Raw genomic sequence first — 13,418 nt, 5'->3', positions numbered from 1 at the left:
TCCAGAATCGCCGTGAAGTTTTATCGAAATTACAAAAAAGATCAGCAACACTGCCTATAAATGCAACCTTTATGGCGAAACCTGTGTCTAAAAATGCGTATGACTGAGGTCTCTAAGCCTTTTGAGAACCCTTGCCAGCAAGAGACCGTTTAAAGAAACCCCTAAGAAAAGTTCATCGAGACTTGGAAAAACGTGTTGCTTGCGCTGTATGTTACCAGTTACCCAAGAAGCGCAAAAAACATTGTTATGAATTTTAAGCTCTAGCTTTTTTTTCCAGTAAAGGATAAAAAACCAAACTCGGCCTTTGGAAAATTTCTCTCAAATTGAAAATTGTCCTGAAAAGAATACCAGGCAGCCGGAGCAGAATATTTCCCTTACTGGTGATTGCACTTCAGCTACGTTGTTCGTATATGTGTTTTGATGGCATTATGAATTATCCTTGCACTGATTTTACACTTAAGACTTTCTGTTTATCTAAATGGCTTTTGTATGGCATTTGACTGTGTTGAGCTATACCATGAAAGGCTTGACATTTTGTTGCGCTCCATAGAGCTAGACCAATTATTACGTAAATGAATTTTTCTACTGAGAGATCAAGCTTGTCCTTTAATCAGAGCCGATGGCAGTGGAGGGCACGGGACAATGCGTCGCCCCCCCCCCCAACTATGAAGCTGTTTGTCAGAAAATCTGAATGCTTGTCTGAAAATTTTAGGAGACCCCTCAAGTCACATCCTAACGACTGGCTGATGATAATCTTTTAATCTTTCCATAATTCAATATTAGCAATTATGCTTTTAGTAATTATTGTATGTTGAATTGACTGAGAGTGGCCAAAGTTTAGGATTCTTAATCTAGGAAAAAACTATTTATTAAAAAGAAAACAAACTCCCATTTTGTAAATGAGGAGAGACAATAAAAACATGAAACTAAAATGAAGATTTTGGTCTTGTATGTTGATGATGATAGAAGATTTCTTACGACTCCAGGGGCAAACCTCTCTTTTACTTAATACTTTGATAATTTGTACTATATACTATAGATATTTATAAGCTCTGATATTTTTGCTTTTTAAAGAAATCTTAATACATGTTTGTAATGCCGTAATGGCACAGTATGTATTTAAACCTGTTGTGCATTTGAAATTTCTGTAAAATGAGAAAAAGAAAAGTAAGAGGATAATGACTAGGAGAAGAGTGCATGAAGGGATGACTCAATTACACTTTTTCAAGGCTCTGTTAGAATCAGTTTCAGTTAGAATGAGACGTTGGATGCGATTCGAGAAATATGTATTCTGACTCACAGTAAGAAAACGAAATGAACACTTCTATTTTAGTGAAACGCTTTTGAAACGCATAAGGGATAGGCTTGGTGGCACATCTCTGAAAACATAATAAATTCATTGCTCTTTTGCGTATTATATATAACAGTTACCAAGGCATTCTTTTGGAATCTTTTCCTGAGGCTGAAAGTCCATTCCTTTGCAGAAAAACTATAGCCTAATTGCTATAGCCCTTTTGTGCACAAACTACATCGTTTGTTTTTAAAATTGTTCTTCTAGCGTAGCTCAAATACCGTTTGTAAAATTTTGTCGTTTGGAGATGGGCCCTACACTTTTAACATGCTATTTCATTTATCTGTATATAACATGTTTTTTGCCCAAAAATATCTATGAAAACATTAGCTGGTCTTAACACCTTATAAATCACATATTTTATTTGCTGCATAGTATTGTATTTTAGTAGAAATGATAGTATGGAGGTTTCTGCAGATGCACTTAATATTTCAAGGGCTGTCATTTTCTGATTGCTATTTGGCTTGCATCCTATTCATTTTTCATTGATTAACGTAATAACTATATTCTTTGATAAATAGTAGCAGTGAACAAAAGGCTCGTTGTCTTTTTATTTACATTTTATTTCAACTCAAGGGGGCTGCGTTTCACTAGACAGAGGGGTCGGGTCCCTTACTAGCTTCTTGGCATTAAATGAAGGAAAGAAAAGTTGGTCTTTGTTTGTTCTCGGGCATGGCGGTACTCTTTACCTTCAGGTGCTTGTTTTATTCATGATTTTCTAATTTTGAAGACATGCTAGCAGTACTATTAAGCTCGGCGTCAAAGTTCGCACTTGCATCCACAGCCTACACTTAGTGAAAATGGAGGCATTTGCCTCGGTGGCAGATTGGATTTATAGATTTCTAACAGCTACCTAGCAACCGGTGGCATGTTTTTTTCAACAATAACTTGTGCTAAACAATAACGGCAGCACGTGTGCTTTAAAGTCGATTAAATAGATTTGCGCTCTCTGAAGTGAATGGGTTCTTTCTGAGCACTCGTTATCTTGCTGGAAGATTGACACAGTTGCGTCTGCACACTATTCCAAACGCTACCTATGTTTGTTTCTGCACCAAAGATCAAAACCAAAATGGCACAGTTAACGCAGAGGCAACACAACGTATTTCATAACGTATAACGAAGAGGCAACGTAAGGCACCAGCTCTGTTCATGTATCACACGTTGATCGCCCCTATTGCAGGGTGTTGTCTCCAGCCCCCTGAGTGCCATGAAGTCAGCGCCAAATGTTCCTTCGGTGAAACTTGTGTCCCTTCTCATCAATTTCAAGCCCCAACCCCTTATTGAAATTGTTTTTATGCCCCCGCACCACGTTAACTAAAATAGAAATGGTTATTGCCTTTTGAAAAAACAATAAAAGTGTTTTTTTGACCCGGGCAAAAAAATCAAATCAGCAGTGAAACCAATTGTCGATTCTTGTTCGACAATTGTCGATTATTCTGAATAAAAATCGAATAGCTTATCAAAAAGTATACCAAACATTAAATCATATTTTGACACTATCAGACATCATAGAAAAGTTTTTTACACATCGTATGAAGCAATATTTACATTAAGTCTATTTTGTAAAATAAATAAACCTTCAAAAATGTATTGTTTACAGAATTAGGGGAACCTCTCCAACGTTATCAAATCACTTTCCTTAAGAGTGAGGAGAGTCTAACCGATTTATTGTCTTGTTCTCGTGGAGCTCTTCAAGGTTGCTATCTATGTCCACTCCTTTTTGCTTTATTCTTCAATGACTTAGCTGAACCCATCGGAGATTTGTGCTCCAGGCTCTCCAAGCACAACTCAACGCACCTGAGAATGTTAGCTCCATGATAGAAATGCAAGCAAAACTAAAGTAATGGTTATAAGGGCAAAGAATACGTAAAGCAAACACGTGGTAGAGAGGGTATAAAAGAATCTTATAAATATTCAAGGGGAAGGATTCGCTCATTCATAGCCATGTTGACGTTTTGAAAGATGCTAAACTTGCTACATAGAAATCATACCATGCGTTACTGAGAAACAGCAAAAACAGCCATGGGTTCAAACCAAGATTACTTCTTTATTTCATTGACCATACATAACTCCTGTTTTTCTTTATGTCTGTCTCAGAAATGTGGGACAAAAATATTGAGCTGCTCTTGAACAAGTGCATTTAGGCGCCTTTTTAAATATGTTATATTGTCAAATCTTTCCATAGATTTTCAAGCTGAGCGTCACTGTTAATAAAACGACAAAACCGAATCCTTGAAATTTCTTCTTCTTTTTAAGTCGCTAGGTGAAAATGAATATACCAGGAGTGCTTTTCACATGCTTAAAGACGGTATGACAATGGGGTTTTACCAACTGGGGAGTGATACCCTGGCTCACTTCCCTATAATTTTTATATTGATAATGACAGTTTTGGGGAAAACCCCACCCATAGAGATGATGGAACATGCCCACATGGTAACTCACTAGGATTGAGTATTGTCGAAAACTAACATAACTTTTTCTTACATATCAACTATGTCACGAAGATTTTCTTGTCTCACTTGATACTAGTGTAGCATAATTATAGAATAGAGTGATACTAATGAGTAACCTTCGATTTTCCAAAAATTAGAAACAATTCCTAACTTTTCGCTGCAAAATTTTCCGGTTGTAAAATAAACCAATCAGAACAGCATTTGAAAAGAGTTGACTTTTTTAGTTCACGATTTGTGATAAAATTAAAGTAACATTAGATAATTTTTTTTCGAAGCAACTGTTCTTGTACATCAGGAGATTGTCATCAACATGAAGCAGGGTGAGTGGTAGCTGCAGCAATATGGCGACAAAGTTTGCCAGGGGGGGGGGGGGCAGCAACTGCATAGCATTTGAGAACATTAGGATGGATAATGAAAATCAATGTACTTATGTCAATACTTTTAAGTAATATGGTGCAACTCTAGTTAGCATTGGCCCGATGACTCCATTTTCCTACAGCCAGCAGTTCCTACCTATAGCCAGCAACCTGATATCTTTTACAGTTATTTTTGTACGAAATACGCACCAAAGCAGTGGTTTTGAATTTAGCGTCAAAAGAGAGTTAGGCTCACAAAACCTTGAAATGACGTCAAGGAACGGCATATGGTGTGAGTACAAGATACAGTATTCTCTCCAATAAACGGACATTCTAAAAGGCGGACACCTCTGAATAGAGGACAAATTTTTTTCCCCGATCGTTTTCTGGTGAAAATCTCATAAAAAACTTTTTAAAAAGCGGACGCTTAATTAGCGGACACTCTAATTAACGGAAAATCTTTTTTGCACAAAATAGTCAATTTGGCTTTTTTTCTTTCTAATTAGCGGACAGTACAAAAAATTTAGGAGCCAGCGAACAAAAAAATGAGACGAATGAATATTTGTTCAAATATTTATTTCAAACAATTTGACACTATTCTAATTGGCTTTTCACAGCTTCGAGCTTCTTTACAGCCCAGTTTACTAACTTTTTGTCCATGAAAGTGTTGTGTTACGCTCAACTTGGTTTTTTCTCTTTTTTTAGTATCCAAGTTCAACCTGATAGCCACTAATTACATAGCCTGTGCTCCAGACCCCTAACTTGAAAGTAGAGGGGTCTGGGACACAGGCTACTAATTACCAAGACTACACCCAGAGGTGGCGCCAGAAGTCTTCCGACAGAGGGGTTGGAGCTTCCGATAGGGAGGGGGGGCTAAAATGACTAAAATCTGCAGTTTTCGTACGTTATTAAGTCAATTTGGTTCGACAATAACCTAAAATTTTTTCCAATGGGGGGGGAGGGGACTAGGTGCTTCCGACGGAGGGGCTGTAGCCCCCTAGCCTTCCCTGGCGCCACCACTGATTACATCTTTTAAATACAAAACTAGGGTCTATTTTTAACTTTGGGACTTATATTGCAAAACTTTCCAAAAAGTGGACACTTCCAATTAGCGGACACCTTGCTCTGGCCCCGACGGTGTCCGCTAATTGGAGAGAATACTGTACCTCATAGAAAACTGACTGGAACTGACCTACCACCGCGCATTGGGTCAAGAATGTCTGCAAACATTGAACCATGAAACGGGTCCGAATTGTTGCTAGAGTGAAGGAAAGTGCTTGACGGATGATCCGGAATAAACATAAACAAAGTGCCTCATTTGCGTAAGCTTATCCATATTAAAAGGCATGTTGACGATGAGTAAGCTTTTTAATATTTTAATGCAAGATTAAATTTTGATGAATTCGTTCAACAAAAAAGTTTTTTCGTTAAGGCCGCGTGCAATAGAAGAATTTGAGCGTTGTATCTAGAAATTCTTTCCAATGATGCTAAGAACGATATTGTGAGCACGTTTATGGTCGTCATTCGATTCTGCGGCTATACAATCGTGTAAAAGAGAAAAATAGAATGCATTGTCTAGAAACATAGGCGCATTGAAGCATTGAAAATTGCGCATTACGGTGAGTCGAGCAGGTAGACTATGGAAAGAAGACAAAATGGTGTTGAAGGCCTCCGAATCAACCAAAATGGCGAATAAAACAAGGGCAGTTCGGCTGCAGGATAGTTCAAGTATAGCAGGTAACTTTGAAGATATTTTGCTTCTTTTCTCACAATTAGGGTAACGAATAACGAGGAAAGGAGAGCAAAACACGAGGAAGTAAAGAATTGTAAATAAACTTCTTTCTACAAACATTAGGCACAAACAAATGTTGATATTTTAGAATTATGTGTGTACATGTCGGGATAAACTTTAGAATTTTAATGAACCCTTAATTTGTCCAACTGCACAAACTTGGCCAGACTGTTCTTGCTTGGTATCTGGCCTGTTAAATAATAAGGTCGTCTTAGGTAGTCCACAAAAGTTTATAAACAGTGATAAGATGATGTCTCAGCCAAACGTGCAATTGCAAATTGAAAAATTGCTTTACCGCATTACCAAATGATAATTAGAATTGAGCAATTTAAATTTTTGGTAAATTATTTTTGTGGTTGATCTATCATGGTGTTTCTTTCTTTGCCATTTCAGACAATTTGAAGAAGACGGACACTGAACTCGACCCTCGCGACAAAGACGGGTTGAAAGCCATTGCATTGCCTCTATTTGTTTTTATTCTTATATGCATCGTAATTGCAATTATAAAATCGAAGCACAGACGACGAAAAGTGGGGATCGCTGCTAACGAGAAACCAAGAACTTTCGAACCAAGTGATAACCCAATTAATATTCGGTTCAAGTCGCTTATAGGACGGGGCAGTTTCGGAGTGGTCTGGCGCGCTATCCTTGATGACGTAAGCGTAGCTGTAAAGATTTGCCCTGTTGAAAAGCACGAGAGATGGGAGAAAGAGCGAGGAATACTCAGCTACGAGGCAGAGCATCCAAACATTGTGAAAATGATTGACAGTGAAATAAGAAAGATTAAAGAAGAAACTGCCCTGATTATCATACTTGAACACGTGGATAATGGTGACCTGCGAACTTTCTTAATGGAAAATACTTTAAACATCGATAAAGCATTATACCTCTTGAGAACACTGCTTGAAGGATTAGCTTTCATGCACTCCTTTAATTGTTCTTATGGAAATATGAAGAAGGCAATTGTACATAGAGACATGAAGAGTTCAAATGTACTAATATCAAGCACAAAAGGTTGTGTCATAGCCGACTTCGGACTGGCCTTGAGTTTGAATTTCAAAGAAAAATTGGCGCCACAAGATGCAAAATCAAAGGTATCGCTTTAAACTGGAATTTGTGTCACCAAAGTCCCATCATCCAATGCGAATTTGTCCTCATTTGTTGTCCTTGATGCTGCTATTTCCAGCGCCAATTTCTCTCAGAATGAACAATGTTGTTAGTTAGGAAAAATATCGTACACACCACAGCATAAAACTCACTCCTTAAGATCCTTCATTTTTTAATTGTCAATCAACATTGTTTCTAGAGAGAGAAGGGGTGAATAAGTCTTTGAAAACTCAAGTTAGTGTAACAAGACTTTTGTTTTTAAGGCTTGTTACATCTAAAAGAAGTTTTCTTTAAGTAAAAATTGTTCATCTGAAAAACATATCATCACAGCTTAAATAATAGCAGTCTCACAGCCATTAGCAAAAACAACTTAAGTTTTAAATGGTACCACATAGCCTGCCATTGTAAAAACTCTTTCCCTGGACATAAATTTCTCCTTACTTTAGAATCTTTCAGGCCCCTGCGGAGGCAGTGTTGCTTTTTACGGCTGCAACAAGACATTTCAGCAAAACGAAAACCAACGGAAGGTGCTGAGATGGAGGCCTTCCACATTTCGAAACGTCTGTTTCTCCGGAGAATTCAGTGTCAAATTACTTGAGATATTTGGCAAATAAATGCAAGCTGGAACCAACAGAATAAAGGATATTTTATAAACATAGATATATTTTGAGCTTAACCTTCCTTCGTAAGACGCATCTTTTACCAAACATCCACTAGAGATTTGGATAACCACAATAACTCTTTGCTATGTTGTTTCAAAAAGTGCATTTTAATTCTTTTCACACGTGAGGAAGTTTTGACTGCTGCCAACTTTGAAACATCAGATGAAAAATGACCTTTAGAGAAAGGCAAAGATCGAAGTTATCAGCAGTGAAATTTCAACAAAAACTGTGATATTTGGATTGATTAAAAAACATTCTGCGAATTGAGCAAATTCTGTTTGCTCTTGGCCTTTGGTGAGATCAGCTGGAAGTGTTCTTGACTTGTATTGCCTAGGCACATCTCGTAAAAGATTTTTATTAACATGTTCAGCGCAGACATAATTGAACAACTATTTAACCTCTTAAAACTGTCTGGCAGGGCCACAAATAAAGGGTTTTGCATCGCAGGACGAACAACAAAGCCTCAGTACCAGACCGATCTGGATGATTTGGGATAGACAGTTTGCTATGATTATGCGAAGAATGAGCTGAAATATTATAATACTCAAATTTTTTTATTTACGCTTTCTTCAGGTTGGCACTTCGAGATATATGGCTCCTGAGAAACTGACGGCCTCGATCTCACGCAGTAATCAATGGAAATCTTTGTGCTTGATTGATGTCTACGCGACAGCATTGGTTGCTTATGAAATCATGAAAAGGTGCTCGTTTCAGTGCGATAATGCAGAGGCTGGTATGAACATTTCGTGACACCGTTCTGAGCACTTTTATAGCTTAACTAGGCTCTTTGACGATAAAACGACAACCGTAGCGTTTTATCATAGATGATATCATAATAAGTTTAAGAAGCAAATAGGCCCAGCTGATGTGAATAGTAAGATGATTGATAGCAAGCTAGTATAGTGTAGTAAGGGGTCAGGTCATATTTAATCTACCTTATTTGCAGCTAAATGAGGTTGTTATTTTCAAAGTAAAATTCTCGTCCCGCCTGCTTTCTGCTATTTTAGGCAAAGGAGAGAGGGAACTGTTATTTCTGATTCGACGAATAGTAAGATAACGGTCAAGATAACGGGTTAAAGTTCTGACCAGCTGCATATCATGAAATTGTTAAACAAGGGGCCTTCAGAACGAGATAAAAAAGACCTTTTTTGCGTTGCTAGGGGAGTACATACCTGAGGATTTCAGTGTTCCATTTCTGGAAATCGTTGGACCACACCCCTCGAACGATCAAATGAAGAAAGTGGTAGTTGATGACAACGTGCGGCCTTCTATACCATTGGAGTGGTACAAACGCAAGGTATGCCGAAGGGTATTTGTCGTCTCGGCCATGCGATGCGGCTGGTGCGATGTGGCTGGTGCGATGCGGCTGGTGCGATGCGGTGTCTAGTGCGATGCAGCGCCTAATGCGACGCTGCCAGAGCAACACGTCAGAATCCATTTGAATGCCTGGCTAGATTTTTTATACTTAATATTGCCTTTAAATGGAATAATAATGATGCTTTCCCTAGTCTCAAAATCAACGCGCGATGCTTCTTTGCTTCAGTTTTCATGTATCTACACGAAAAGTTTTTTTCCATTAGCGTACATAGTGGTTGAAGCTTTTTTTATAATTTAATTTGTATGTTTAGGCATACCTATAAGAATCCAGATAAAAAACTGAGAAAGAAATTTAACATTACCATTGGCGTGGCCACGGAATAAAATAAGTGAAGAGGGAATCTCTTTACTGTATGTGTTTTACTTTTGTAGAGAAATTTGGTGCCAGCGCATCGTCGTCTCTTCATTTGACTTTTTGATTTTCTCCAATTATCTTAAATCAACAGAAGATTAAAGTTTCCATTAACATATTATAAACATGAAAACCGATCTATACCGATTTGCAAAAAAGTAAAGAGAGTTTCACTTTCAGACATTACATTTCCAAATTGGACCATCCCATATTTAATAATTTGTTTGAATTCACTTAGAATATCGGATGTTTTAAGGTCATTTGGTAATTCGTTCCAGGATTTGTGTTTTAATGCCTTTTCAAGCGGCAACTATGCATTACCTATTTGATTTGCGTAGGGCAACTCACCTTAAACTGCTGGGTTTTAGTATGATCTACAATAGGATCTCACACCGTGCATATTTAAAAGTTGTATTATCTATTAATACTATTAAGAACTGCCTTTGGAACGGAACGCAGTGGGTTGATTGAGCCATAGTCACTATACCAACTATGGTTGAGCCTACAAAAGTTCAGTCATCTTCATGCTTTAGTTTATCAGGCCAACAGACGTAAAAAACGCTGGCTTTGAGCGGCATGCTTGGACAGGACTCTCTGCGTATAATGCTTTCTGCAATTGCAAACCTATACAGCATATATATTTATACTCTTTACCTTTCAGGCAATGAGTGACGTAGGCAGTTTGATTGTCAAATGCTGGGATAGAAATCCAACAAAGCGGCTGACGGCAGACAAAATGCTGCAAAAAGTAAAGGATGTTTACTTGGATCATGAGATGCGGCCGACGTATTGTGCAGTCGAGCTTCATTCCGCCGGGGAGGAGGACTCGTTGCTTGGAGACCCCATAATAGAACTTGATTGCAATGCATCACAGGCTATTATTTACTCAAATAATGTAAATAGAAGTACTTATTTATAAGAATTTAAGTAGAAGTACTTTTTCAAATTGCGATTGGGAGGCGAAGTTTCCATTTTTGCAGAACTTTTTAAGAACCCTTGCTGTAATCCCAGTAACGTGGGCAGGAAGATTCAAATCACCCTTGGACATTACTAGCACCTGTCCCTAATATTCTTTGAAAACAAACAGAAGACACCCCACTAAATATTTGTATCTAATTGACCTGCCAAAAAATAGAACGAAGATGAGAGATACAGAAATCAGATATGGATATATCATTAAAATATCCGCTAATTTATCTAACATTGAGTTATCTATTTATATATTTATTTTGTATTATATTTATATCAAATTTTGTACTTGCAAAACTTCTGAGATATTTTCTATCTGGTAAAAAATTTTTAAGTGTGAATTCTGCAATAAAATCAGATGAGTTGTTTCTTAATTTATTCTCTCTCATTTTTGATATTCTCTCGGCATTTCCAAGCTCCATGCGGACAATTAGGCAGGAATGAATTTGGATTGATCACCAGCAACGAGTCAATTTATAGAGCCAGCTGAGAACTGAAAAATTACTGAAATAATTCATCAGGCAGCTCATTTTTGTTTGGATAGCTTGATTGAGTTCCTGGTTTTGTGACAGTAACTCCAGCAATATGACATGCACGCTCAACAATTTGACCAAATGGCAAGCTGTCTCCTCGAGTCGCGTGGAAATATGCAAGTGTCCCTACGAAGGCATCTCCAGCACCCTAAAAGCAGAAAGAATATTAAGCAAAGATTATGTGTTTTCCTCATACAAATGTTAGCTAAAATGCACCTTCAAATCTTCCATGACAACCCAATTATTATCACGTTCCTGGAAGAAAATCCGTCTAGGGGTCTCTTCTACATGAATGCATTTTCAAATAAAAATTTTCGATTTGTTTGTGAGACTGTAGCTGCGTTCATCTAAAGATACAGGACACCTGTGGCGATAACAAGATTGCGAAAGTAAAGTCAACAAGCTTCTTCGAAGAGCAAGGGACTTCCTGGAAGAGCAAGGGACTTCCTGGAAGAGCAAGGGACTTCCACAATTTCTCCCGGTGTTCATACGAGAATACAAACAATGTAAAAACGTACTCGCAGAAAACACAAGTTTTAAAAACAAACAAATCACGTCCGGAAATCTCCCAAAAATGACATCTCTCAATAACTGACATCTTCCAAAACAATAACTGACATAGAATAACTTCCAATAACCGACAACTTCCAAAAAGTCTGTTGTTGGAAGATGTCAGTTATTGGGAGGTGTCCTCCTATTTTGGGCGATTTTCTTCGATGGAAGGTGATCTAAATTTGGGAGTGTTCGTTTTGGGAGTTTTCTGTTGATAAAAGTTTCACAATATTGTATCAGGATTTAGTTTTTAGTACATACTGTTGTGTCGACGGCCTTAACTTGTTTAGCACTTATGAAGGTCGGTTCCTCCTGACTTGATTCGGCGCAAATGGCTCCTCGGGAACCAAGGGTTATTACAACTTTGCAACATCCACTCTTGAGAAGACCCTTGATAGCTTTCTTCAGCTGTTCATCATTGGTAACAGGCAAACCTGTAAGAATTTCAGCCTGCAAAAAAAATACGAGGTCATGACAGTATGACAGAGAAAGTAACTCATATGAGCGAACGTCAACAAACAATTGTTTCTCTCTTCCAGTTCATTAGATAAGGAGCTTTTAACAACATATCAAAACCAATGTAACAAAGATTATAAATAAAATAAACAACAGAACAATATTATAACAATAGTTATATCATAAAATGACAGGATAGTGATCTTCGATTCCCCTTTTTAATGACTAATAAGGTAGAGAAAAGAAGAAACATAAAGATGAAATAAAAGATGCAAGGGATAATTAATTGCTCAGTTTCCCTGTTAGCCTTGCAGCGAATTGGAATTTGTTCTGACAACATCTTCGTAATGGAAAATGGGGCTACGGACAACCATTATATACAACGTCGAGCAACGGGGACTAATTTTTGAAGAACCCGAGGAGAGGCATCAGGTGGAAGATGCTTAGATTTGTTGAATCAACTTATCATGATTAAAAAATCAAATTGAAATTTGAAACACGTTATACTTGCCTCAGTTTCGTTGCATATAACTATATCACTGTTTTGAAGAAATTCTTTCGAAAGACCTTTGATGGCAGGGGCTGGGTTGAAAATTGTCGTTACTGCAATAAAAAAATACCTATTACATCTGCATGTAGAAAATGTGGATCGAAATATCTCTTTATGCAATTGGAAGTTTTATAATGATATGATCTTAAAGCAAAAATACAAATCTTGGTTCCCGTCTTTAGTTTCATGACACTTTCCCTTCCAGTCACCAAACAATTGACTCTTTATCAACCAAAAGTTTACATAATTATGATTCTTTATTTTCAAACCATGCAAAAAAATATGCTCCATTAACAGCAAACTCATAAAAACTAAATAAAAACAGCAAATGAAGTAAGTACAAACCATGATTTTGTTTCGCAATCTTAAGAGTCTCAAGTGTAATATCTGCATCGATTTCTAACTGACAAAGGACGACTTTAGCATTTCGGATAACAGACATCGCATTTCGAAGGTCTTCTTTCGTTATCAGGTCGTTGGCACCCTTAACAATAACTATGGCGTTTTCACCTTGAAAATTAACGATTTCATAAATTATTTACGGCAAGTGAAAGAGCATAGAACAATCAATTGCAGAAAGGAATGAAATGTTTTGGCCAATTTTAAACATTTATCTGAGCCAACTGTTTATCAATTTCGTTATGTAAAGATGATTGTCATTACATCAAAATGAGCATGATAACATTGTATATAAAGCAACACAAATAAAACAAAACTTTGATATTATTGCTAAAATATCAAGCAATATCCTACAGTATTGATACGTAAAGAAAGTCACCATCATCATTAACGTGGATGGGTGCAACGCCAGTTGTTGTGTCTTTAGTTACCTTCAAGTGATCTGTGAAAATAAGAATACAATGAAAAATAATAACTAACTTTCTACATCTGGGGCATCAAACTAAAAG

At 37.3% G+C, this 13,418-nt stretch overlaps 2 protein-coding genes across 2 annotated transcripts in view; one reads left to right on the top strand and one right to left on the bottom strand.

Annotated features, from left to right (window-relative positions):
• The first annotated feature begins 5,490 nt into the window (after nucleotides 1-5,490).
• On the top strand, nucleotides 5,491-10,793 carry LOC135685961 (activin receptor type-2B). The gene is made up of 5 exons (XM_065202084.2): nucleotides 5,491-5,897; nucleotides 6,346-7,046; nucleotides 8,295-8,454; nucleotides 8,882-9,018; nucleotides 10,112-10,793. Exons 1-5 carry the CDS (start codon nucleotides 5,816-5,818, stop codon nucleotides 10,367-10,369), a joined length of 1,338 nt encoding a protein of 445 aa, XP_065058156.2. The 5' UTR covers nucleotides 5,491-5,815; the 3' UTR covers nucleotides 10,370-10,793.
• Nucleotides 10,609-13,418, bottom strand: part of LOC135685970 (ribokinase) — a 7,935-nt gene continuing 5,125 nt past the window's right edge. Inside the window, exons 4-8 of the mRNA XM_065202095.2 lie at nucleotides 13,289-13,351; nucleotides 12,856-13,020; nucleotides 12,472-12,563; nucleotides 11,766-11,954; nucleotides 10,609-11,100 (exon numbers count right to left, since the gene is read on the bottom strand). Coding sequence (XP_065058167.2) covers nucleotides 10,921-11,100; nucleotides 11,766-11,954; nucleotides 12,472-12,563; nucleotides 12,856-13,020; nucleotides 13,289-13,351 — 689 coding nt within the window. The 3' untranslated portion in view covers nucleotides 10,609-10,920. The remainder of the gene's footprint in view (nucleotides 11,101-11,765; nucleotides 11,955-12,471; nucleotides 12,564-12,855; nucleotides 13,021-13,288; nucleotides 13,352-13,418) is intronic.

Source organism: Rhopilema esculentum, chromosome 10, assembly GCF_057945365.1.
Source record: "Rhopilema esculentum isolate cy_ngs chromosome 10, ASM5794536v1, whole genome shotgun sequence".
NCBI classification, from domain to species: Eukaryota; Metazoa; Cnidaria; class Scyphozoa; order Rhizostomeae; family Rhizostomatidae; genus Rhopilema; species Rhopilema esculentum.
The sequence above is the reverse complement of the archived record's forward strand: the minus strand, read 5'-3'. Positions and strand labels throughout refer to the sequence as shown.